This window comes from Phocoena phocoena, chromosome 6 (genome assembly GCF_963924675.1).
Source record: "Phocoena phocoena chromosome 6, mPhoPho1.1, whole genome shotgun sequence".
NCBI classification, from domain to species: domain Eukaryota; kingdom Metazoa; phylum Chordata; class Mammalia; order Artiodactyla; family Phocoenidae; genus Phocoena; species Phocoena phocoena.
Genome location: NC_089224.1, coordinates 10,309,316 through 10,331,971, shown reverse-complemented (window position 1 = coordinate 10,331,971; position 22,656 = coordinate 10,309,316). Strand labels below are relative to the sequence as shown.

Genomic DNA, 22,656 nt, shown 5'->3' with positions numbered 1-22,656 from the left:
ACACATGCCACCCAAGACTGTAATTTAGCTGTTTAATTGTCCGATTTCCCATTAACCCCTCAGCACCTCATAGAGACAGCCAACTGTTTTACTTATTTTTAAAAACTCCCAGGGCTTCCCTGGTGGCGCAGTGGTTGAGAGTCCGCCTGCCGATGCAGGGGACACGGGATCGTGCCCCGGTCCGGGAAGATCCCACATGCTGTGGAGCGGCTGGGCCCGTGAGCCATGGCTGCTGAGCCTGCGCGTCCGGAGCCTGTGCTCCGCAACAGGAGAGGCCACAACAGTGAGAGGCCCGTGTATACCGCAAAAATAAATAAATAAATAAATAAAACCTCCCAGACCTAGCATACTACCTTGCATATGGTATGGTTGCCTCTCAAATACGACGGTTGAATCAAACACAACCCTTCCATAACAGAGGGAAAGGGGAATCTTAATTCTAACAGCATAAACGTTTGAGCAGAAAATACGGTAACATTTGAGACTGTTCTGCAAAGCCCCCAGCTCTACTGCCATGGTGGGTAGACGGCCTGCTGCTTACCGCTGAATATCCTTGTTCTTCCACAAGGAGGCAGACTGAGCCTTGGGCACGCGTTCAATGAAGTTCACCAACTCTTCCATGAGAAGCCTGAGTTTAAACAAAGAAAGTGATGAACACTCAAAAAAGAATCAGAAAAACATGGCACTCTTAACACGGTAGCCAAGAGAAGCGGGCTTGCCTGCCTGCCCTCCCCAGTCGTCTTTCCTCTCTCTTCTACACATAAACGTGGGCACCATTTTACATAAAGTTGAACAAAAACCTAGCCTTTGCGTTGAATTTTCACGTTAAAAATTCTGAATGTAAATGATTTAATTCATAAGCCTGGTGTGCTTCTTGTCTCGAAACAATGAAATATATAAGCCTATGGTTTAACTCACACTCTTAAGACCTCTGCCTTTATTTATTTAGGTAATTAAAAACACAAAAGGACAAATAGTTAAATGAGCATGAAGTACCTGATTTTGGTGGCAGCAGAGGTGGGGGTAGGATTTTTTTTAATGACAATATTAAATGGACATTTTAAACTGGTAAAATAAGTTTTCTTCATATACATTTTAGGAATTAACAAAATTCCACATGGAAGAATACTCGAAGGCCTAATCCTAAAACTCTATCTCAAGGACCTGCCAGAGGACAGGCTCTGCAGATCACAAGCTGGATCACCACAGAATCACAGCTGAGGGAATCTAAGAGGTGCCTCACTCAACTGGATCGATGATCCCATGCTCTGAGGAATACATGGGAACAGAGCACTGATGGGGCCCTGGATGGCTAGGGGACGACCAAAAAGCTAGAAATTGACTTTCAATATCTTGAATCCCCTACATAATCCAGTACAGATGTTCCACATTGACTTAAATCCTCTCCCAATAAACACACAGACATGGCAAGCCATAAATTTATTAGCATTTGAATGCCGAACAACTTCATTTCCACTTATTTACTTATTCCTAACACTATCATCGTCTTTCATCTGTTTTTTTTTTTTTTAAATTGTCTTTCATCTTGAAGGAGCAGTACCAGTTCCAGCATTCTAAGATCCGGGATCCAGGCTCATTATTGTTCTGGCTGTAGCTTTCTGGAGAACTGTCTGGTATGTCCATCCTCAGGCTTTAACTTTTTCAGACTAGAATCTAATGTTTTCAGCTTGTCCTCTCACCAAAACTGTTAAATCACCTTGAGTACTTTACTTTCCTACAATGTCTCTTCCTCAGATCCTTCATGTTTTTCTGTACACACCGCAGGTAATATGGTTTGACACAAAAACAAGGACATATTTTGTGTCATTTCTGGTAATTCCATCGTATTAGACTTCAGTCAGATTCTAGAACCCAAAGCACTTAGATCCCATATTTCGGGTCTTGATAGTATTACCTTATACCATACTTCTTTGTTTGCTTCAACACAATTCTTTTCTTCTGGGGTAATTTTCTTCTCACTAAATGATGCTATGGTTACTTGAAACAACCATCTGTCCCATGGAGGCTTGGGAGGGGCAGGGGAAGAGACAGCACAGCATTCTCAGAGTCAAAGAAAGGCTCTGAGGTTTTTATTCCATACAGTCCCGAGTTTCACTATGTCAACAGTACAGACAACGTAACCACCTAATTACCCTGTTTTCTACAAGCCGTCCCCATTTATAGTCTGCACTAAACCATAAGAGGGGGGAAATTTTGAAAGCAAAGTAGTAAAATTTCTTCCTCTTTTCTTAAATATGCTGTGTTCCTTTCTCTCCCGAAGCTCTCTGCACTGCATCCTGGTGGCATCCTACTGAATGATACTTCCCCTAATTAGTATCATCTGCACAGAGGAGCTGTCTCTGCAAACTCCCTGTTCCCGTTTTTCTAAAAAAGACTAACGACCATTACTCGCAGCATCAGTCTCTAGGCAACTCCAAAGAACATTTGTTTTATCTGGAGAGTTGTCTATTCGTGCCTGTTCTCTGGGTCAGCTGCTCAGAGGGAAATAACAATCCCACCTGGCACAACACTCTATTAACAGTCACCACTGAAGGGAGGAGCTCGCCAGCCACTCTCTAATGGCACAAGAAGAAATGCTCTCACCTGCCGATCTGAACGGAGGGCTCTGTGGCATAGACCGTGCCTGTGAACCCCGTGTGCTCAGTGATGTAGGGCAGAGCCATCATGCAGTGATAGTTAGAGATGAGGATCACATCTACCGTAGACAGATCTATTAGCTCGGTCTGAAAAGAAAGGGGAGGGAATGATAGATATCTGTGCGGGGCACATAGATCAACGTGATGGGACTGAAATATGATGTTGCTAGAATGCAGAGGAGTGGCTTTGGTACTACAGAATAATGATGGCTTTCCTGCAACACTTCTATTCTCTCATTTTAGGATATTTCCTAATGTTGACATTACGCGGCAGGACAGGATGGCTACTGATGAGATGTGCAGCCCGTCCGCCAGAGGTGCTCTGATTTTACTAAAACAGAGTTCTGCGAGTCAGACGTGTGAGGATGAACGACAACAGGACACTTCAGCAGCTGCTGCCTGGCAGGGGGAACGAGGTAACACGAAGCAGACAGCACAGTATCAGCCGCGAGGGAGAGGCACACAGAAACCAGCTCTTCAGAAGTCAAATGCGGGAGGCAACTGTTTTTGGAGTAACTTCTGATCACTAGTGTTGGGTATAGAGCCCCCCGCAAACGTAGTGGCAGAGGCATAAGAGGAGGTTATACTCTTGTGTTCTACCCTAATCACAACCCCCGCTCTACCCTTCACTCCATTATTAAGGTCATGTGAAAAGGGAAAAGACAGGTTGGCAGGTGAGAAAAAAATGCTACCCATGTTTGGTAAAGTTTTATGAAAACTCTTTTAGTAGAAGGGAACTTTTTTCCATAAATTTAAGTCCTACCTGCCTTTTAAGGCTCAATTCTCTTCTCCCACTAAGCCTTCCTTATTTGCCCAGACGAAAGAAACCACTTCTTCCTCTGAACTGTCAAGGCACTTTATGAATATCCCTCTCGTGGCAGTTATTATTCTGTACAAAGGCAGGCAGCTCAAAGTTATCATTTTGTCCCCCCAAAACTGAATGTCTCTGAGCTCAAGAATCCTGTGTGACTCAGCTCCGTCCCCTCCCCGCTGTGGTAGCCAGGACATAACAGGCCTTGGCGCACTGTTGTTGGAGGACTGCGTCGTTATAAGCAGCACGCTTTGTGGAGAAAAGTGAGATGCAGCGGTTCAGAGATATCATCTTAGTCTCTGAGCTCTCCCTCACGGAACTTACCCCGTGGAAACTGTATGGTACAGTACGGACAGCATGGGGTAACTCAAGAAAGAGTTTTAGTTAGCAGAATGGGTCACAGAGCTACTATGTCCCCCACGGAGTAGAGGTAACAAAGATGTCTGTGCCCTCTTTGCAAATAACAGAGACAGTGTGCCATTTTGGCTGTGGGTATCTTCTGGTTGGTGACTTTATGTGTAAAGTAAGTTGATTTAATAAAGCCGCCAAGGCATAATCACCTCCTGAGGACAGCGTGGAGATTAGAGGTCAGAAGCTGCTCACCGCCGGGGCAATGGCAATCTGTGTGAATAAAATGTCTAAGGACATAACTTAACTCCATGCTGTGTACTGCACTTCCAAGACAATATCCTCACATAACAAAGGGTCATGGGACATCCTGCTGGTCCTATTCCCCACCAACTCTCTAGAAGCATTTTTAAACAAATGAGAAGATTAAGACATAGTAGCAGAGTGATACGTCCAGAAGAAAACAAGGGAAGAAGAGTTGAAGCAACAGTAAAACCCAAAAGCATCCCTACCTTCTTTCTACCTATACAGAAACTGGGTAGGAATATTTGAAATTTCTCTTTACTATTTAAGAATCAACCCATAGAGTCTAGAATGATAAGAAATTTGGTGAGGACAGCTGGGGAGAAAAAAATATATATATATATATATATATCTATTTTCTGCTTGTATATATATCAAGAGTGCCTACATAAAAATTTTTCCCCTGAGAAATAAATTTAACACCCAAACTATGTTTATATATTCACATCTATATGTTTACTTGCATACTTTCACTCAGTGAAATCCCATAAAGACTATTTTAATTTTAAACTTTTATATACAGACACTTGGGTTCTACAGACCATGAATTGGGTCAAAACAATCATAATTTATTGGTTGCTTACTATACTGTCCTAGACTTTATGCCCAGTCTACAGTGTAGACTTTGGGGGAATACAAAGATATTTAAGGTAGCTGCACTAGATTGTAAATTCCATGAGGACTGGGACTTCAGTTCTGCCTGGCTCAGCCACAAGTCAGCCAAGATTGGACAGTGTAGTAAGTCCCTCTCTCCTAATTCAACAACTCTCATATTTTCTCCTGATCATACAATGCCCTGGTTTCCCTTAGAATAGTGACTACTAATAACTTGTCATAAACCACAAATTATGACACTAGTTGAAAAAACCTATATGGCTTTAGAACCCTAAATATAACCGTGCTGCTTCAGCTTGGCAAAGGTGAACTGTGAAACGGTGACTGTTTAATTTCAAAGCTTAGTAGTTGATGGAGCAAGTCAGAAAGTCACCAGAACTCCAAGCCAGGTATCCTCCACTGAGGGCCACAAGCTGAAGGCTGCAGCAGTCAGTGCTACAGGCAGTAAACTGACAATAAATGTAGCACCTACGATTAGGAATCTTTGAACAGATGGGGAACTGCCCCACCAACTCCTAAATGACAAATGAAGATCACGAAAAAGATTTTATTAGCAGTTAGGGAGAGCTCAGGATTCTCAATAACTGTCTACTTTCACACTTGTTCCTACTAGTTTACCTCAAACTCTCCCTTATTTGCCAATTTCAATTACCACGTCCTTCTTTGTTTTTCTTCCTCTCTTTAACTCTGGTGTCCTAAAAGGGCACATCACCTACTTCAAAGAGAGAAAAAAAAAGTTTATCTAAAGGATATCAAAGGAAGTTGTAGAAATGGAAAGAGAGAGAGGAAGAAAGGACAAAAATAAGGGACACAGCACTCCCAATTTCTTTTTTCTCTGGCACTGAAATGTGAAAGTATTTTCGACAGGCACTGACATCCCCTGGGCACACGGAAAGAACAGAATGGTAGCTTCTTATTGATTTCCTCAGGAACCCTGGACTGGCTACTGGCTTCCCTATACTTCATCTGTGAGCTGAGAACTCCATCTAGGCCACTCTGGGGATTAGGCCTGTCAGCTGAGATTAGTTTCCTTTAAGACTAATGCAAACTGATCTTTGTTTCCTTTAAAACAATGAAACTGGACTCAAACACTTATAACAAGTCTCACTGTGATGATAATATGTAAGCGACAGATATCCATGACTCAGTTCAGAATCCATGAATTTCAAGCAATATTCCATATGTCATTTCAAGTCAGCAAGAATTTTTACAGTTTACTATACTGGCTAGATAACAGCAACTCCCAATTACCCAACACTAGAAAAAGTATGGCTAACCTAAGACACAGGCATTAGCCAGTCGGCCTTCTGTATCTGTGGCTGTGAAACCTCTATTCATTGCACTCCATCATTTTATATAAAGTGCTTGAGTATCCGTGGATTTTGGTATCCACAGGGGCTCCTGGAACCAATCCCCCGCAGATACTGAGGGATGACTATAATTACAAAATTAAAAGGCTTGAGATATTTCTTTACCTTGCTCAAAACTATGCTCCAGTGTGACTGTCAATGTGGATTATAGAAAAAGCTAGGAACGGGAAGAAGAGAGTGACTTCAGTGATTTACAGACAATATAAAAAGCTCCTAAATGATATTTTAGCTGTAAAACAAAGTGCCTAGAATAACAGATCCATTTCAATTTGAAAATAGGAAGCTAAGCCCCTGAAAATTATTTCCTGATTTCAGTTTGAGAGATGATAAGATATGCTTTGTTTCTACAACAAGATTCACTTTAATCTTACCTCTGGTAGGCAGAATTCGGGCACAGAATCCACAAATACATGACCTGAGCACTCCTTTAGCTCCTAAAAGACATGAAAAGAAAAAATTCTAGGAAGTAATATCCAATAGATACAGCGCCAAAGAAATTTCATCCCCAAACCAAACTTTCCATGAAATATCACAGATTGCTGGAGTTGGAGGGAAGCTGGAAGCTTATTTAGGCCAACTGTTCATTGTTTAAACTCAGGGAGGCTAAATGTTTTATTTAGGATTAAAAAAATGCAGGCTGGTGGCTGACTCAGGACTTGAATGCACATTTCTTGATGCCTCTTCAAGGAAGCCATGTGTGGACACATGCTGCTTCCATAACTCATGACCCAAAGCTTTCCAAATAATTGTTAGATGGACCATACCAGCAATACCAGAATGATCTGGAACACTGATGGAAGTAGATTCCTGGGCCCTACCTAAGATCTAAGGGATGAGAAACTAAGGATGAGGCCATGGAACCTGTGTTTATAACAAGCACCTCCAGTGATTTTGTTCTGCAATTAGGTTAGGAGTCCAGGGCATAGACAAATGATTTAGAGCCCCTTTCTCCTCCTACCAAGGTTTGAGGGGCAAATAAGGAGGGAGATGAAGAGTACAGGGTAGGGATTAAACCACCACCACCACCATTCAAAAGGAAAAAGTGTACTTATAAAGAGAGAGAATTTAGTGCAGCTCCCACTCTGCCTGTGACCTACAGTATTTAATGTGCCTGTCTTACTTTGGATTCTTTCACAAACAGATCCTGAGAAAGGGTCTGTGAAAGCTTATAAGGGAGGTGCTAAAAACAAACAAACAAACAACAAAAAACCCAGCAGGAGGAAGGGCAAGTGATAAATAAAGGGAAAAGCAGGTGACCGATAATGAATATGTTACAGAGCTACATACCACTGTGGGCAACAGGGAGTCACTCCCATGGGGAAACTCTAAGAAACAGTATCAAACATATACCTGGGAGTTATTCCACTCAGGGGCAAGGGACCCGGGATATTTATATAGCAACTCGTGCATTTGGGGCAGCTTTAGGAAAAAACTGTCAGGCAAAGCCATATAGGTATTGGCAGCTGGATTTATGACACAGGACACTGAAGAGACAGGAGTGGGCCACAAACAGAGTCTGCTACAATGCCCCCAGGAGGCCACCAGAGTTGCTGCCTTCCCTTGATGACACTTTATACTGAACTCTATGCAGGAGTTTTTGCTCCAAAGTTAAAGCTATCTATGACTCTATAATGAAACCACTAAAAGACAGATTTTGGTTGACAGTTTCCTCTTTCTGGAAAGAGAAAAATACTGTTAGAACTTTGTTCCATTGTGTTTTCATTAGTCACCAAACATAAATTTCTATATATTCATATATATGTACCTATATTTATATACTGGAGTCTGAATGATTTTACTCTCAATCTTTACCTGAAAATAAGGTATTAACTGTATGTTATTTTCCTTTTGAATTTTACAAGTCTCCTATCAGAACCTTGATAGAATATTTCCTCCCCTTGCCTTCCACTGTAAACTCTGGTTCCTCTCCTTATATGAGTACCATTTAACCAGTAGAGCACTGAGCCAAAAAGAGACTGAAAACCATTCTTTTTTTTTTTTTCTTTCCTTTTCCTTTTCTCTGCAGTACGCGGGCCTCTCACTGTTGTGGTCTCTCCCGTTGCGGAGCACAGGCTCCAGACGCGCAGGCTCAGCGGCCATGGCTCAGGGGCCCAGCCGCTCTGCGGCATGTGGGATCCTCCCAGACCGGGGCACGAACCTGTGTTCCCTGCATCGGCAGGCGGACTCTCAACCACTATGCCACCAGGGAAGCCCTGAAAACCATTCTTAATTACAATGTACCTGCCAGCTAAAAACAAATGAGCAATTATGTTTAATGGAAGAAGACTCCCAGCTCCCTTAGGATGAGGTTAAAAATGATTAAAGACAAATCATGGGAAATTTATAAGCGCTGCCTGGCCTTAAACTGACTATGTAATCTTCTTCGCCATATTGCCATGTACCAGGGTACGTGTACCTCACATGACAGAGCCTCCTCTGAGGCGCTCATCCTTCCTGGCCTGGAGCAGCATATTTGCCATTCCACGCACTTACAATGTTACTCTATTTTATTCACCACTCCCTCCTAATGAAATGCTCCCACATAGACATGCAGGTCATTTTGCTCACAATGCACAGGCAATGGGATGCTTCTGAGCCTTTCTCAGGGAACAATGATTTACAGCTAGCAGAGAGTTAGGCTGAAATTTCATCAGGTGCACAGATTCTTGATTGTCACATAATTTTTACAGTTAGCTATGAGGGAAATCTGGTTTCAAATCATGCATTTGGCTTGCACTCGAGGTTGGGGTGTAGGGACAGGAGTTAATTCTGTAAAAAGAGCACCTCTTTATTTAACAATACCAATTACAAGAAGGAAATGCCTTATTCAATTCAGATGAATCATTTTAAGGATCCTTACACTTATTCAGTCTTTCAATTCTGAAACTGGGGAGAGGAAGAATGATTTGGAGGCCTAAGAATGGCATGGATAAGCTTGACAGTTTTTAATCTTCCTTTACCCTCTGATTTTTTTCAGGAGAAAATTTGACTAGATTATAGTTTTAACATTTTTTTGTATCTCTGGTCTCTCACGTATACGTTAAATGCCTAAAAACCGATCTGAGGAAGGAATTATTGTGAAGATAATCTAATGTTAAAAATTTAATAGCCTTGAAAAAAAAAAGTAATTTGAGTCATTTACTTTAGGCCTAGTTAGTGATTAAAGTCATAATAGGACCCCAAATCCTAGATTCCTAGAACTATGTTGTTTTCTCACAACCTATAGGAGTGTCCACTCCAGGCTACCAGGATCACAGATCATAGTCTGGAAGGCCCTTTGTTCATATCTACCTGAAAACATGCTTCCCTCCTACTCCCCCAAGAGCACACTGCCCGGCAGTTAAACACTCAGCTCCTCAGTCTGTTCTCCACATGGCAGCCAAAGCGGTCTGAGCAGAGGAAGACAGTGCCCGCTGCAACCCTTGGTGGCCTCTCATCACCCAAAGAATAAGACTCAGAGTTTTTACAAAGCTCTAGCTGATTTGACCCCTGACAGAGCAGTTTAAAACTCACAATGTCTGGGGGGATTTTAAAGATATTAAAAAAAAAAAAAAAGTTCACTCCTTACAGGTGGAGAGTCAGTACAGCCTCAAAATGAAATGAGCTAGGGACTTCCCTCGTGGTCCAGTGGTTGGGACTTCACCTTCTGATGGGGGGCAGCGTGCGGTTCGGTTTGGTCCCTGGTCAGGGAGCTGGGATCCCACATGCCTCGGGGCCAAAAAACCAAGAAAAGGCAGTATTGTAACAAATTCAATAGAGACTTTGGGGATGGTCCACATCAAAAGAAAATCTTTAAAAAAAAAAAAAGAAAAAGAAAAAATGAGCTAGATGGAATTCTCTAATAAGCATCACCACTGAAACTCTCATTGCAATTCTAAAAATAATAGTTTTCTTTTTGTGGTGGTAAAATGTATTTGCAGCAGAAGTTCTTAGATTTTACACATGAGAAAACTGGATCTGTACCTGAACACTGAGACTCCTTAAAAGGCTCTTAAAAACAATAATTACCAAGTACTGAAGACTTTACATGGGATTTTTCAGGGAGAAGACACAGGAGAAAAAATGAGCCCATCAGTCACATTATTATCAGGTGGCTCCGGTATGACAAGATGGCTTTCCAGTGGGTGTAGATACGCTTCAGCTAATCATTACCTTGTCCAAGAAAGCATTTCCATCCTTTAGGGACCAGCCAGGAAGATTAGACAGCCTGGGACTGCAAAACAAAAGATTAAATTATCCTAAATAGATTATAATCCTCAGTGATTTCACGGTGACTGTACTGGCTCCATAAAGTGAAAAACAGTTTGAAATTACTGGCAGCAATGCCTACCCAAAATACTAATCAAAAAGATGAAAAATAACCATGTGGTATCAAGCTTAAGAATTAGTGGCAGTGGAACATTAAAAAGCCAAATAGTTTTGCGCTAAATTGGGAAAATTAAAAGAATGCTATGCAGAATAATAAAGAGAAAAAAGAATGATGAGACACTAGAGCATTGTACAGTTTTCCCATCACTGGCCCCGACTTCACCTTGCTTGTGTTTGACAACAAGCCTGAGGGGAAGGCCGAATGGGACCATTATGTTGTGGATGACAAAACAGACTCAGAGGGGTCAGGTGTCTGACAAGAGCACTTAAGCTGCCTACCAGCCAGAATTCACCACAAATAAAAACCTGAATTCTGCTTGAGTCCACCTTCTGGATTCATTGCTTATAAATGAATTAGTCAACTTGTTACCTGCGGCTTGAGTTTCCAATTCTGGAAAATGAAGCTAATTTTCCTAAGCGTTATGAAATACATACCTAAGTGAGTAATTTCTAGAAGGTGAGGTTAATTTCACATATACATTACATTAAAGAAGTCTGAATCAGAAATCATTCACTCTGATAAGCTCAGGATTTGACTGTGTGCTATTGGTTGACCAAAACTGGAGGGTGAAAATGCAAATAACTCAGGAGAAAAAAAAATGCTGGTAAAATGAAAAACTTAACGATCAAGGTGATATATGAAGAAAAGCACACAGAAGTACAAGTTGGATGGCAAAAAGATTTAGCACTTCAACACAAAATTAGTCTGTGAAGTAAAAATTAAAGGCAAAGTATGGGCGTGGGACTAAAAGACTCTATAATCAGAAACCAAGTTAACGGTATAGCACTGGATCCTCTCTCTAAAATAAGTTTATCAAATTCTGACTTTGTAATTAGGTGGTAGGTACGAAAGTCAAATTGAAACATAGATATGTGAATATTTGTCAATCTTCTAGGAAAGATTAAAAACCTGAATAAAATATACATGCGTCTAATTTTAGAAAAAAAGTGAGAATTTAAGGGGTAACTTTTAATTTTGACATAATTACTAGCTCATAGAAAAGCTGTAAGAATGTAAGTACAATGATGTCCCACATACCCCTTGCCTAGATTCTCTGTTTACATTTTCCCTTTATTAATCAAAAAGTGAGAATTTTTGGATTTCATTCTTGAGAATGAAAATTACTACTAGGAGAATCAAGTTTGGTTGGCATAAATTATACCTGAAAAACTTTTTTTAAAATTCTGGGAGCTTTCCCAGAAAAATACTCTATTACCATTATCTGTTTAATTCCCATCTCATTTCAGTCACATATATACCTTCACTTATAGACTTCTTACTTCTTAAAAAATATTACTTACTACCAGATCAGATTAAAAAACCAAGCATTCTAATAAAAGTGTAATGACAAGACAATCCGAATACCGTTCTCATTTCACGCACACTAATTCTCTAAAAGAAGTTGTAAATATCCACTTCCCTTTACAAAGAGAACTGGATCAAAGGACATGCATCCTGTCTGTTCTCCATCAGACACACACAAGTCAACCTCCAAATTACAGATGACTGATTCAATTAGTTTTGTCCTCAACAAGTGATTAGAAATGGTACACTGCTTATGGGACTTCCCTGGTGGTCCAGCAGTTAAGACTCTGCACTCCCAATGTAGGGGGCCCAGGGGATCTGGTCAGGGAACTAGATCCCGCATGCTGCAACTAACAGCCTGCATGCTAAAACTGAAAAAAAAAGACCCCGCGTGCCACAACTAAGACCTGGTGCAGCAAAATTAAAAAACAAAAGAAGAAATGGTATACTGCTTATAAAAAAAATTTTAAGTAAAAATTTCAGGTATTGTGGTTTTAACTCTTGCTAAGTATTTTTTATAACATCAAAGCCTTCTATGAAATATCTGTAGTTATTCTGGATTTAAGAAATTGCTAGTAGATGGTACTGAATGCTCAAAGGAGAGCAAGACCATGTTATAGCAACAGTGCCAATGATAAAGGGGCACACAAACGCGTCATCAGATGGCAAATGGATGCTGACTACAGAGATGAAAATATTTTGTTACTGAGGACCAACAAGTTAACGAATAAACCATGAAGAGTTAGCAAACTTTAAGCTACCAAAGAGGAAGAGATTTATTACTTTGTTCCTAATGATTACAAAATTTGAGAGGGAACAGGAGTTACGAGGTGAACACAGAGGGCGATTTTCCAGAAAGAGGGACAGGAAACAACCTCATCACTTGGTGAAGTACTGAAGGAGGATAAGGTATTCATCTTCACTCATTCATTAATGAATCTTGATTTATGTGTCGAGCACTCAGCTGCTGGTGATACGACCGTGAGCAAAACGCGCCTGTCCTCCTGAGGGGTTAGGGAAGACAGACAGATCAAGCAATCACACAGAGAACAAGCTGTTATGAATGATGAGGCAGCACACAGCGCACAAGGCACCACAAAGTCTCCTAACAAGGGACTCGTCTAGGCAGCATCAAGACTTCCTTGAGTCTCTGAAGAACGAGCTGACATCTGGATGGTAGCAGAGTCAAGGGGAAACTGGGTCAAGGGGCAAGGTCTGGAGGGAATAAAGAAAGAAGACAGCTACAAGGCCCAGGACTTTCCTCCAACCATTATCACCAGGCTTTGGCATGGATATCTTAAGAAAAAAAAAAAAGGTTATCCAAATGAAATTTCAAGGAGGGTCCTATATATACCCTCCCCCTCAACAAACTAAAATGCCTTCTCTCTGTCCTTCCCATATAGAAACTGGAGTCATAAATGATCTGAGAGAGAAGCTCCTGCTAAATAGGCTAAGGGAAGGTGGGTTCAGGGAGGGGTGAAGAGGCTTCCTGGCGGAAGGAACAATCTGTGTGACTGCTCCCAGGCAGGAGATAAGACTTCTTTGAAACTGAAAGAAAAGAAAGAGCAAGATACTAGAAGAGAGGCATAAAGCCTAATGTACCAAGACTGACCTGGCATTTATCCTAACAGCAATGGAGGGGACTTCCCTGGTGGCACAGTGGTTAAGAATCTGCCTGCCAATGCAGGGAACACGGGTTTGAGCCCTGGTCTGGGAAGATCCCATATGCCGCGGAGCAACTAAGCCTGTGTGCCACAACTACTGAGCCCGCATGCCACAACTACTGAAGCCCGCCCGCCTAGAGCCCGTGCTCTGCAACAAGAGAAGCCACCGCAATGAGAAGCCCGCGCACCACAAAGAAGAGTAGCCCCTGCTTGCCGCAACTAGAGAAAGCCTGCACACAGCAACGAAGACCCAACGCAGCCAAAAATAATAAATAAATAAATTTAAAAGCAATGGAAAAACCACTGAAAGGTCTTAAACAGGTGAAAGACGAGATTAGATCTGTATTTCTAAAAGGTGATTTTGGAGAAAATTGATATCAAGTGCCTTCTGATAACACGTACCATCATTTGTGTGGTATTCCTACCGAAAATAGTAACCCCAACCTAATTATGAGGAAACGTGAGACAAACCTATATTGAAAGATGTTATATAAAATAATTGGCCTGCACTCCTAAAAATGGCAAGGTCACGAAAGACATAGAGACTGAAACTCTTCCAGATTAAAGGAGATTAAAGACGTGACAAAATGCAATGTGTGATCTGGATTGGATCCTAGACCAGTAAGTTATTTTTCTTTTTTGCTATAAAAGGCATTACAGTGAAATATGGACTGGTATAACTTGGGAAATGTAAATAAGGTACACAGCTCAGATACTTGTATAGTATCGACATTAACTGATTTTCTTTATTGTACTGTGGTTACGTAAGAGAATGTCCTTCTTCTTATAAGACAGGCACGTAAGTATTTAGGTGGCAAAGGAGCACGGTGTCTATCTTTCAAATGGGTCAGAAAAAACTACATGCATATGTAATATAAAGAGGCAGTGATAAAGCAAATGTGATAAAATGTTAGTAACTGGTAAGAGTAACTGGGAATTGTCTGTAACTATTCTTGCAACTTTTCTGTAAATCTGAAGCAATTTCAAAATAAAAAGTTACACAAAAAGAAGACTCTGGATTCAGACAGGGGCAAGAACAGAATTGAAGGAACTGGTTAGGAAGCTTTACCAGTAATGCCTGTAAAAGAGGATGATGACTACCACAGTAGCACTTAAGAGAAGTAACTGGATTCTAGAGCTATCTAGAAGGTAAAAATGACAATGCTTAATGAAAGGTTGGATGTGGGAAGCGAGGAAGGGGGCATCTAAGTGAACTCCCAGCTCTCTGGCTTTTATAACAGGGTGCCATTCCCTAAGATAGGGCAGCATGGGGGGAAACCAGGTCTGGGAGGATATACTCTCCTCTTCTGGACCAAGTCTAATCATAAACTCAGTTTGGGGTATGGTGAGTTCTGAAGTGCTTTCAAAGGCACATCCGAGGAGAGAAACCGAGTAGGCATTTTGGATTTATGATTATGAATGTGGAACTCACATGTGGAACTTAACTAAAAATACACATTTGTAAGTTATTGTCTGGATGGTTATCGAGGCCCTGAGCATTTATCTTTTATTTTATTTTTTAAAATTTATTTATTTTTGGCTGTGTTGGGTCTCTGCTGCCGCACGTGGGCTTTCCTTACTTGCGGCGAGCGGGGGCTACTCTTCGTTGTGGTGTGCATGCTTCTCATTGTGGTGGCTTCTCTTGTTGCGGAGCACGGGCTCTAGGCACGAGGGCTTCAGTAGTTGTGGCACACGGGCTTAGTTGCTCCGCAGCACGTGGGATCTTCCCGGACCAGGGCTTGAACCCATGTCCCTGCCTTGGCAGGCGGATTCTTAACCACTGCGCCACCAGGGAAGTCCCTCTGAACATTTATTAAATTCCCTTGGTGGAGCCTCTGTGGCCAAGCACTGAATACTAAAGAATTCTCATGTGTGATGGCCAGTTAGAGGAAAATGAATCTCCAACGTAGATAGAAGAGAAAGATTCAGAGAAGTAACGAAAACCAGGACTGTATTATCATGGAGGAGAGTGATGCTGAGTGGCTAAGGAGGGTGAGGATGACAAATGCGTATTATAGCTAATGACGTGGAAGTCATTTGTGATTTACTGAAAGATGTTCTGGTGGTTGGTGGGGGCAAAGCAGACTAGGAAGGAGTTAGGAATGCTGAAGGGGAAAGTGGGGTTGAGAGAAGGTTAAAAAGATTTATTTATTTTTTTTTATATTTTAAGTTGGAAGTGACAGCATAATTAAATGGGAAGGACTGAGTCAAGATGGAAAGATTCAAGATAAAGGAAAGATTACAATAGCGAAATGATGCAGAAGGAGAGAAGGGTTGAAATCCAGGGAAGACAAAGGGATTCATTCCTATGACAAATATTTACGGAGCAGCTACTGCATGCCAAGAACTCTTTTAGGCACTGGGAATACAGTGGAGAGCAAACAAAATCTCTGCCCTTATAAAACTTACCTTTTAGTGGAGAAGAAAGACAATATATAAACCAAGTATGTATATATGATGTAATGAGAAGTGCTCTGAAGACAGATAAAGCAGGACGAGGGGACAGAGAGGGACTGGGGATACTATTTTAGCCAAGTGGACCTCCAAGGTTTCTGGCCTGAGCAAATGAAGACAATTTTTGTAAGGAACTGCCATGGGCTGTTAATCATCCATTAGTATAACCTCCCTCTGAGAGAAAAACAATGACAAGGGGAAGAGAGAGTAGAATTGGATTCTGTATTCACTTGAGAATACAGAATTAGGTAAAGACAGGAATGAACAGGAAAGGGAAAACATGTAGCTAGGACTGTGTGCCCAACTCAGGTTTTGAACACCTAGATGATTCATGACCCTGCAGAGCATGTAGGCCCCCATTTGGGAACCCTCGGCATACCCTGTATTTTATTTTCTTTAGTAATTATCACAAGTATATAGCTATTTTTTGTACCATAAGTATAATTAAATCTTCAACTGTGTACTTCTTTCTCCTCTGACAGACTATAAATTCCATGAGGAAAGAAAAGTTGTCTTGTTCATGTTTGTATCCCCTGGTCTAGGACACTGCAGATTCTTAACATCAAGTGAATGAACATTTTAAGCTTTGGAAGGAAACAGACAATGATATCAGGCTATTTTAATAAAAAACATGCAGTCATTTTTGTTGAGAAATATATGACACCTACAGTTCCTAAATCAACTCTAAATACATTTTTTTCCCCTTCTGGATAATATCTATGGATGGTAAAAGTATTTCTAAGTGCTGGATGTGATTATAACTGAATTTTATCATCTATGCATAAAATGTAATCTGGAATTAACTCTGACCTTGTCCCCATCACCTTACTGTATCCCTTATCTCAGAAAAAAGTCAATCGTTGATTTTTTTTTTTTTTCTTTGCGGTAGCGGGCGGCCCCTCCCGTTGCGGAGCACAGGCTCAGCAGCCATGGCTCACGGGCCTAGCCGCTCCGCGGCATGTGGGATCCTCCCAGACCAGGGCACGAACCCGTGTCCCCTGCATCGGCAGGCGGACTCTCAACCACTGCGCCACCAGGGAAGTCCCAATCGTTGATTTTTAATTCTACTTTTCCTAGATGGTTCACAGGGTTATCATTATTAATAATCATTGCACACAGTGAAGTCTTCAGCAGTGAATGAGATACATTAGATGGTTTAACTAGCTCGTTATGCTTTTAAGCTCTTAAATCTGCTTTAGATAGCTTTTCTGTCTCCCCTCTTTCATGCGGTATCACTTTTTGCTGCTGGGAGTATATCTGCTTCTAAAAGTTACCCACTTCTTTTACAAAGTGCTGCTTCTAGATAACAGCAAGCTGGAAAACCAATCTCCTAGACAAGGTCTTAGTAAGAGTAAACAGTGCTGCCTGTAGGCCTGGGGTAATCTGTCTACTTTAAGACATGGACTTTGGCTTCATGTAAGATTCTATGATATCTACAGCTGACTAGTATGAAAATAATGCATAGATACCTATCAAAAAGAAATGTCAGGCTCTATGATGTCAAGTCCCTGCAAAGGCAGTTAAATGATTCTAAAATTCAATTCGTGGGGCTCATCAGTTGACCATTTATCAGCTCCTACATGAATTAGCAAGAAAGATGAAATATATATGACCTCACTTGCACTGAGTAGTTGCAGGAACATTTAACAGAAGCTCAGAAGAAGTTATAATAAAGAAGTCAATCAATAAATCAATACAACACTTTCTATCAACCCAGCCAAAGGAAATTATTTCGATGAAGAACATTTTTAAGGGAACAAAGTAAACTTAGCACAACACACAAGGTAGTGGTCATCTTGATGCTATTGTGTACCGTTTTTCAGCAAACCAAAGCTCATTTTGTCTCGGATGCATCAGCACATACCTTTGAACAAGTGGCAAAGGAAGGAAATTGAGGGTGGAATTCATGTCCAGTCCACAGTCCAGCATAATGGTGGTTGATTTGAATTTGAGCACATTGCATGGTAAGGTTGGGTGCCCTGACAGGCAATACTGAAAAACAAACAAACAAACAAATCACTTTTGTCAATAATCAGTTACAGAAAAAGCCTAAAAAATAAAGTGAATTAAATAAAGCTGATCATCTTTTCTCATTAGAGCACTGTGTAAATTCAGCTAACTTTCTATATGGCTTCCTCCCTTTTACAGTGCTGGATACCACTTCCCCTAGCACTCAGCATCCTCAAAAATCTCAGATCATACCCAGTTCTTCGCGGGGTACCAACTTACATCTCAGGAAAGTAGCGTTTTGGAGGGGCCAAGGTTATTCTAAACAGAAGGTTTCCTGGCTGTAGTTTTCTGCTCCACTCTCACATGACACTTGCAAATTCTCACTATCCTGTCAGACCTAAGTACTGTGTAAAGTCAATAAAATTCTAAGCTGGAATCTCAAACTGTGCTACAGGTTAGGTTTGCTCCTCTGTAAATAAGTCGGGTGACTTTCCTCCAAGAGGAAATGCTTGGGAAGGGTTAACAAACAAGCATCAGTAAGGGGGTGATGGCTCAGCCTTGTCAGAAGAAATGACTCCAATGGACAAGTGACTTCCCTGACGTGCAGACACTAGGCAGGAGTGAGGGACACCCATTCCCAACCAATCAAGAGCCTCTTGCCTGTGGCCGCAGTCCTCAGAAGTCAAAGGGGCACAAGCCACAAAGGCGTATTCAAAGGGGAGTGATGAAGCAAAGCAGCACACTGACCTCAAACATCCCTCAGGTCCTCCTCAATGGAGTGGGGATGACAGATACGCCACATTGAAAATTATTTACATGGGATGGACCCTGTGTCACCTTTCATAATTCGACTGCTGTTCTGAAGACAATGAATGAAAGAAGAGAGAAAAGACCTTTTCTCCCACTTCTCTCTTCTTCATTCCGTAGAAGGCTCCCTTGAACAGCAAAGCCCAGAAGATGGAGGGGTCAACGGTTCCCATCTCCTGACAGACACATTCTTTCGGATTTAAGCACAAGTCAGGGTAGCGCGACATCAGTGCTTGTCCCCACACGGCCACCGCAGCGCACGCCAAGTCTTCATTGCTCGTTGGTTCTGTCACTCGATAAATTTCCTAGTTTTCTCCAGAAGACATTACAGGAACTGATGAGTTTTTAAAACTGCAGGTTCTAAAAGGTCAGGAGCCAAGAAATTGTGAGTATTTTGCAACCTTCTTTTTTGGCCGCACTGCATGGCTTGTGGGATCTTAGTTCCCCGAGCAGAGATCGAACTCATAGCCCCTCACTGGAAGCACAGAGCCCTACCCACTGGACTGCCAGGGAAGTCCCTTTCGAGCTTCTTTATTCCAAGTTTGTGAAAGATAATTATATTTCCCAATCCACAATTCACAACTCATGGCCTGAAAGGGTACATGGTTACTTACAATGAAAACAGTAACAAAAAAATACTAAAAAGTCCAGGAAGCATGATTTGGGTAATTATTCTTTACCTAAGTTCATTCTTTGATAGGTATCAGAACTACGGGAAAAATTTTCCTACTAATCAAAGCAGAGCTATTCCTACCCCACCCTTCTCCATCTGGTTCCCTATTGCTAGCTTGGTCTTTATCCCTATCTAAGAAGTATGTATTTGTTAAAGAAAAACTATCTCAAAATGAACACAAAGCACCCTGTTAAACCTGCCCCAAACATGACAGAGGACTTTCCTATATTTCCCCTTTATAAAGAAAAAAATCAGATACTCAGAAAAACCTAAAAAGAAAATAAATGAAATGTATATAATGGTTATTTCTGGGTTTAAAGATTATGGTGTAATTTTCTCCTTTCAGTTTTCTGCATTTTCCAAACATTTGACAATGAGCATTTACCATACTTTTATAATCAGAAAAAAAATATGATTAAAACAAAACTGAAAATTTATCCAGTCACACTGAATGACAAAATCTTTTTTATCTTCATCTTTAAATCATGGATAACAAGTTGCAGCAGAAGACAGAAGATGGACATGTAAAAGCTTCTGCTCAAAAGATTTCAGGCAAAGGAAGTTAGCCAACAGACTTTACATTTGCTCCTATCGTCCAAGGATAAAGAAAGGTGAGGAACACTTTATAAGAGCCATAACTGAATGGGAGAAACATTTTCAGAGCGTCTACTGAAAGAGCGCCAGACCTTGATCTCACTAGCTCCAATTTTATGGATCAGGAAATTGAGTTTTACACAGTTTGAAGGGCTTGTCTGAGAAGAGAGAGCCAAAGACACACAGCAAGGTCTCCTGACTCCATAGATCCCACTTGTGCTTCCCAAAGTGCACTGCTCACTTTGTGGGTCAACTCAGTCTGCTGAGACACAGAGTAACTGTCACCAGTAAATGAGGCATCTGGCAAGGTTCCCAAAGTTTCCCTGGCTCCAGTGGTGCTCTTTGCACGTTTCTAATATGCTGCCTACAGTCACCAAGCAGATTATAATCTAGCGAGAGGTAGGGACTAATACACAAAAACATTAAGTAATCATGTGATTTTAATTTTGCAATTAGAAATAAATATGACAGAAAATTTGAAAAATACCAGAAAGAAAAATATTACCCACAGCATTTCTACAGTCCCTGTCTTTTTTCATATTTGTAAAAGCTATAATTTTGGTGCACCTATTGCTCTGTATGCTGCTTTTAAGATTCATGGCTGTGTTTTGTCTATATCACTTCATTTTATTGGCTGCCTAAGTAAATATACCATCACTTGTTTAATTATTCTCTTACTGTTAAAACATTTAGGGTTGCTTTCAGTTGCTTTATTACAAACATGGCTGTGGTGATAACTTTAGTGCTCAAGGCTTTTTCCATATTGGACTGTTTCTTCAGAGGATTCCCAGAAGTGGCATTAACTAGGTCAAAAAATATGAGCATTTTATGGCTTTTGAAATATGCTGCCAAAACGCTTTCCAAAAAAGGCTGTGCCTATTTACAATGTCATCAGGAATATAGCAGAAGATCTGTTTCACTGCTTATTCCCATCAGCATTATGGTCAAAACCATCTAGAATCTACACCAAAATGTCTCTATAATGTTAGTACATGTTAGTAGCAGCTATCTAGGAGCAATTAAATGGCCCTAAACAGGAAATCAACTACTTGATAAATGAATTAATTTTGAGAGGCAGTTTGAAGCAATGATTTAAAGCAGGGAGTTTGAAGTAAGACTGCCTAGGCTCAAATCTTGGTTGTGCTCACTACAGTGTGATTTGGAGAAAGTTACTTAACTTCGCCAAGATTGAGCTTCCTTATCTGCAGGATGCAGTAATAGAAGCTACCCTCCTAAAGTTGTGGGGACTAAATGAATAGATACAGAACCTGACACACAGTATGTGCTCATGGTTGCTATAGTTATAAAATCATTAAGAGGCTGAAGAGGTCACCTAAATATTTTTTTGGGGGGGGGCACCTAAGTTTACAGGATTTTAGAGAAGAAATTCTATTCTGTGTGGCATTCACTAATGTTTTAGACATCTGTGTATCCCATAAGACTAGGTAAAGGGAATGAATAATTTTACAAATATTTTTCTATTGCTAGTTTTCCCTCCAGGAAGATACAGTTACTACTGAGTACAGAAGTGAATATTGTAGCCAACATAAGGTTTTACAATTTTTATTTTTTCTAGCTTAATAAGCACACAGCAGTGCTTTCATGTTAATTTTATTTCTACTTAATAACAAAGCAGATTTTTCTGTGTAATAATTTATTACCTATATTTCCTCATGTACCTGCTGATTTCTTTTTACCACTGAATAAATCTGGTTTCAGAACTTATATATGCTTAACATATATAAGCATTGTTTATATTTTTTGGGTAAAAATTTTTATCAGTTATACTTAGTACGTGTATTTCTCATTCTCTTACTTTCATTTAAAAAAGTTTTATTATGGAAAATTTCAAACATACAGGTAAGCAAAATTAGTACAGTAAACTCCCATTACTCAGATTTAACAACTATCCATATTCTGCCTTTCTCTTTGTTGCTTTCTTTTTTTTAAAAAAAATGTATTTATGGCTGTGTTGGGTCTTCGTTTCTGTGCATGGGCTTTCTCTAGTTGTGGCAAGCGGGGGCCACTCTTCATCGTGGTACGCAGGCCTCTCACCATCGCGGCCTCTGTTGTTGCGGAGTGCTCCAGACGCGCAGGCTCAGTAATTGTGGCTCACGGGCCCAGTTGCTCCACGGCATGTGGGATCTTCCTAGACCAGGGCTCGAACCCGTGTCCCTTGCATTGGCAGGCAGATTCTGAACCACTGCGCCACTAGGGAAGCCCTGTTGCTTTCCTTTTGATACTGACACACTTCTGAGGAATAGCTATTATGTTGACAAACCAATCTGATCTCTGAAAATACTGTTTTCATAAATAGTCCTAAAATGATCTCTTATGCACAACTGGGACAAAAACATGAGTCCATTTTCCTAAATGTCCTTGCAGAATTCATTAAAGGCAACTCCTTTCGCCTTTAACTTATCCTTGGTTTTCAACACCTGAGTCCTTTAGTAGTTTGAATATATTTCTGAAATCTCTATTCTGTCCACTGGTTTTTTGTTTTTTGTTTTCACCTCAATGCTGTAAAGTTTTTACTTTGTAATATTTGAAAATAAGCTAGAATGACTAGACTTCAATTCTAAAAAAAAGTTTTTCTAAGGATGTAAATGGAAGCTACATTTAATCTATATATTTAGTGAATGCTGCCATTTTTACTATACAATAACATTTCTCTGAGTCAGGTGCAATGCACTGCTTTCTCTTTTATTAATTTTATTTTTTCTTCCTTTACAGTTT

General features: G+C 40.7%; 1 protein-coding gene across 3 annotated transcripts in view; it reads right to left on the bottom strand.

Moving 5' to 3' along the window:
* The window catches only part of INTS9 (integrator complex subunit 9), a 109,892-nt gene that overhangs the window by 60,466 nt on the left and 26,770 nt on the right, over window positions 1-22,656 (bottom strand). The window contains exons 1-6 of one of the 3 annotated variants that reach the window (XM_065878756.1): window positions 22,202-22,210; window positions 17,761-17,888; window positions 10,257-10,317; window positions 6,476-6,538; window positions 2,605-2,744; window positions 542-628 (exon numbers count right to left, since the gene is read on the bottom strand). In XM_065878756.1, the coding sequence (XP_065734828.1) occupies window positions 542-628; window positions 2,605-2,744; window positions 6,476-6,538; window positions 10,257-10,317; window positions 17,761-17,825 (416 nt within the window). In that variant the 5' untranslated portion in view covers window positions 17,826-17,888; window positions 22,202-22,210. Of the gene's footprint in view, window positions 1-541; window positions 629-2,604; window positions 2,745-6,475; window positions 6,539-10,256; window positions 10,318-17,760; window positions 17,892-22,201; window positions 22,211-22,656 lie in introns of those variants that run through there. The other 2 variants (XM_065878755.1, XM_065878758.1) reach the window with 2 other exon arrangements.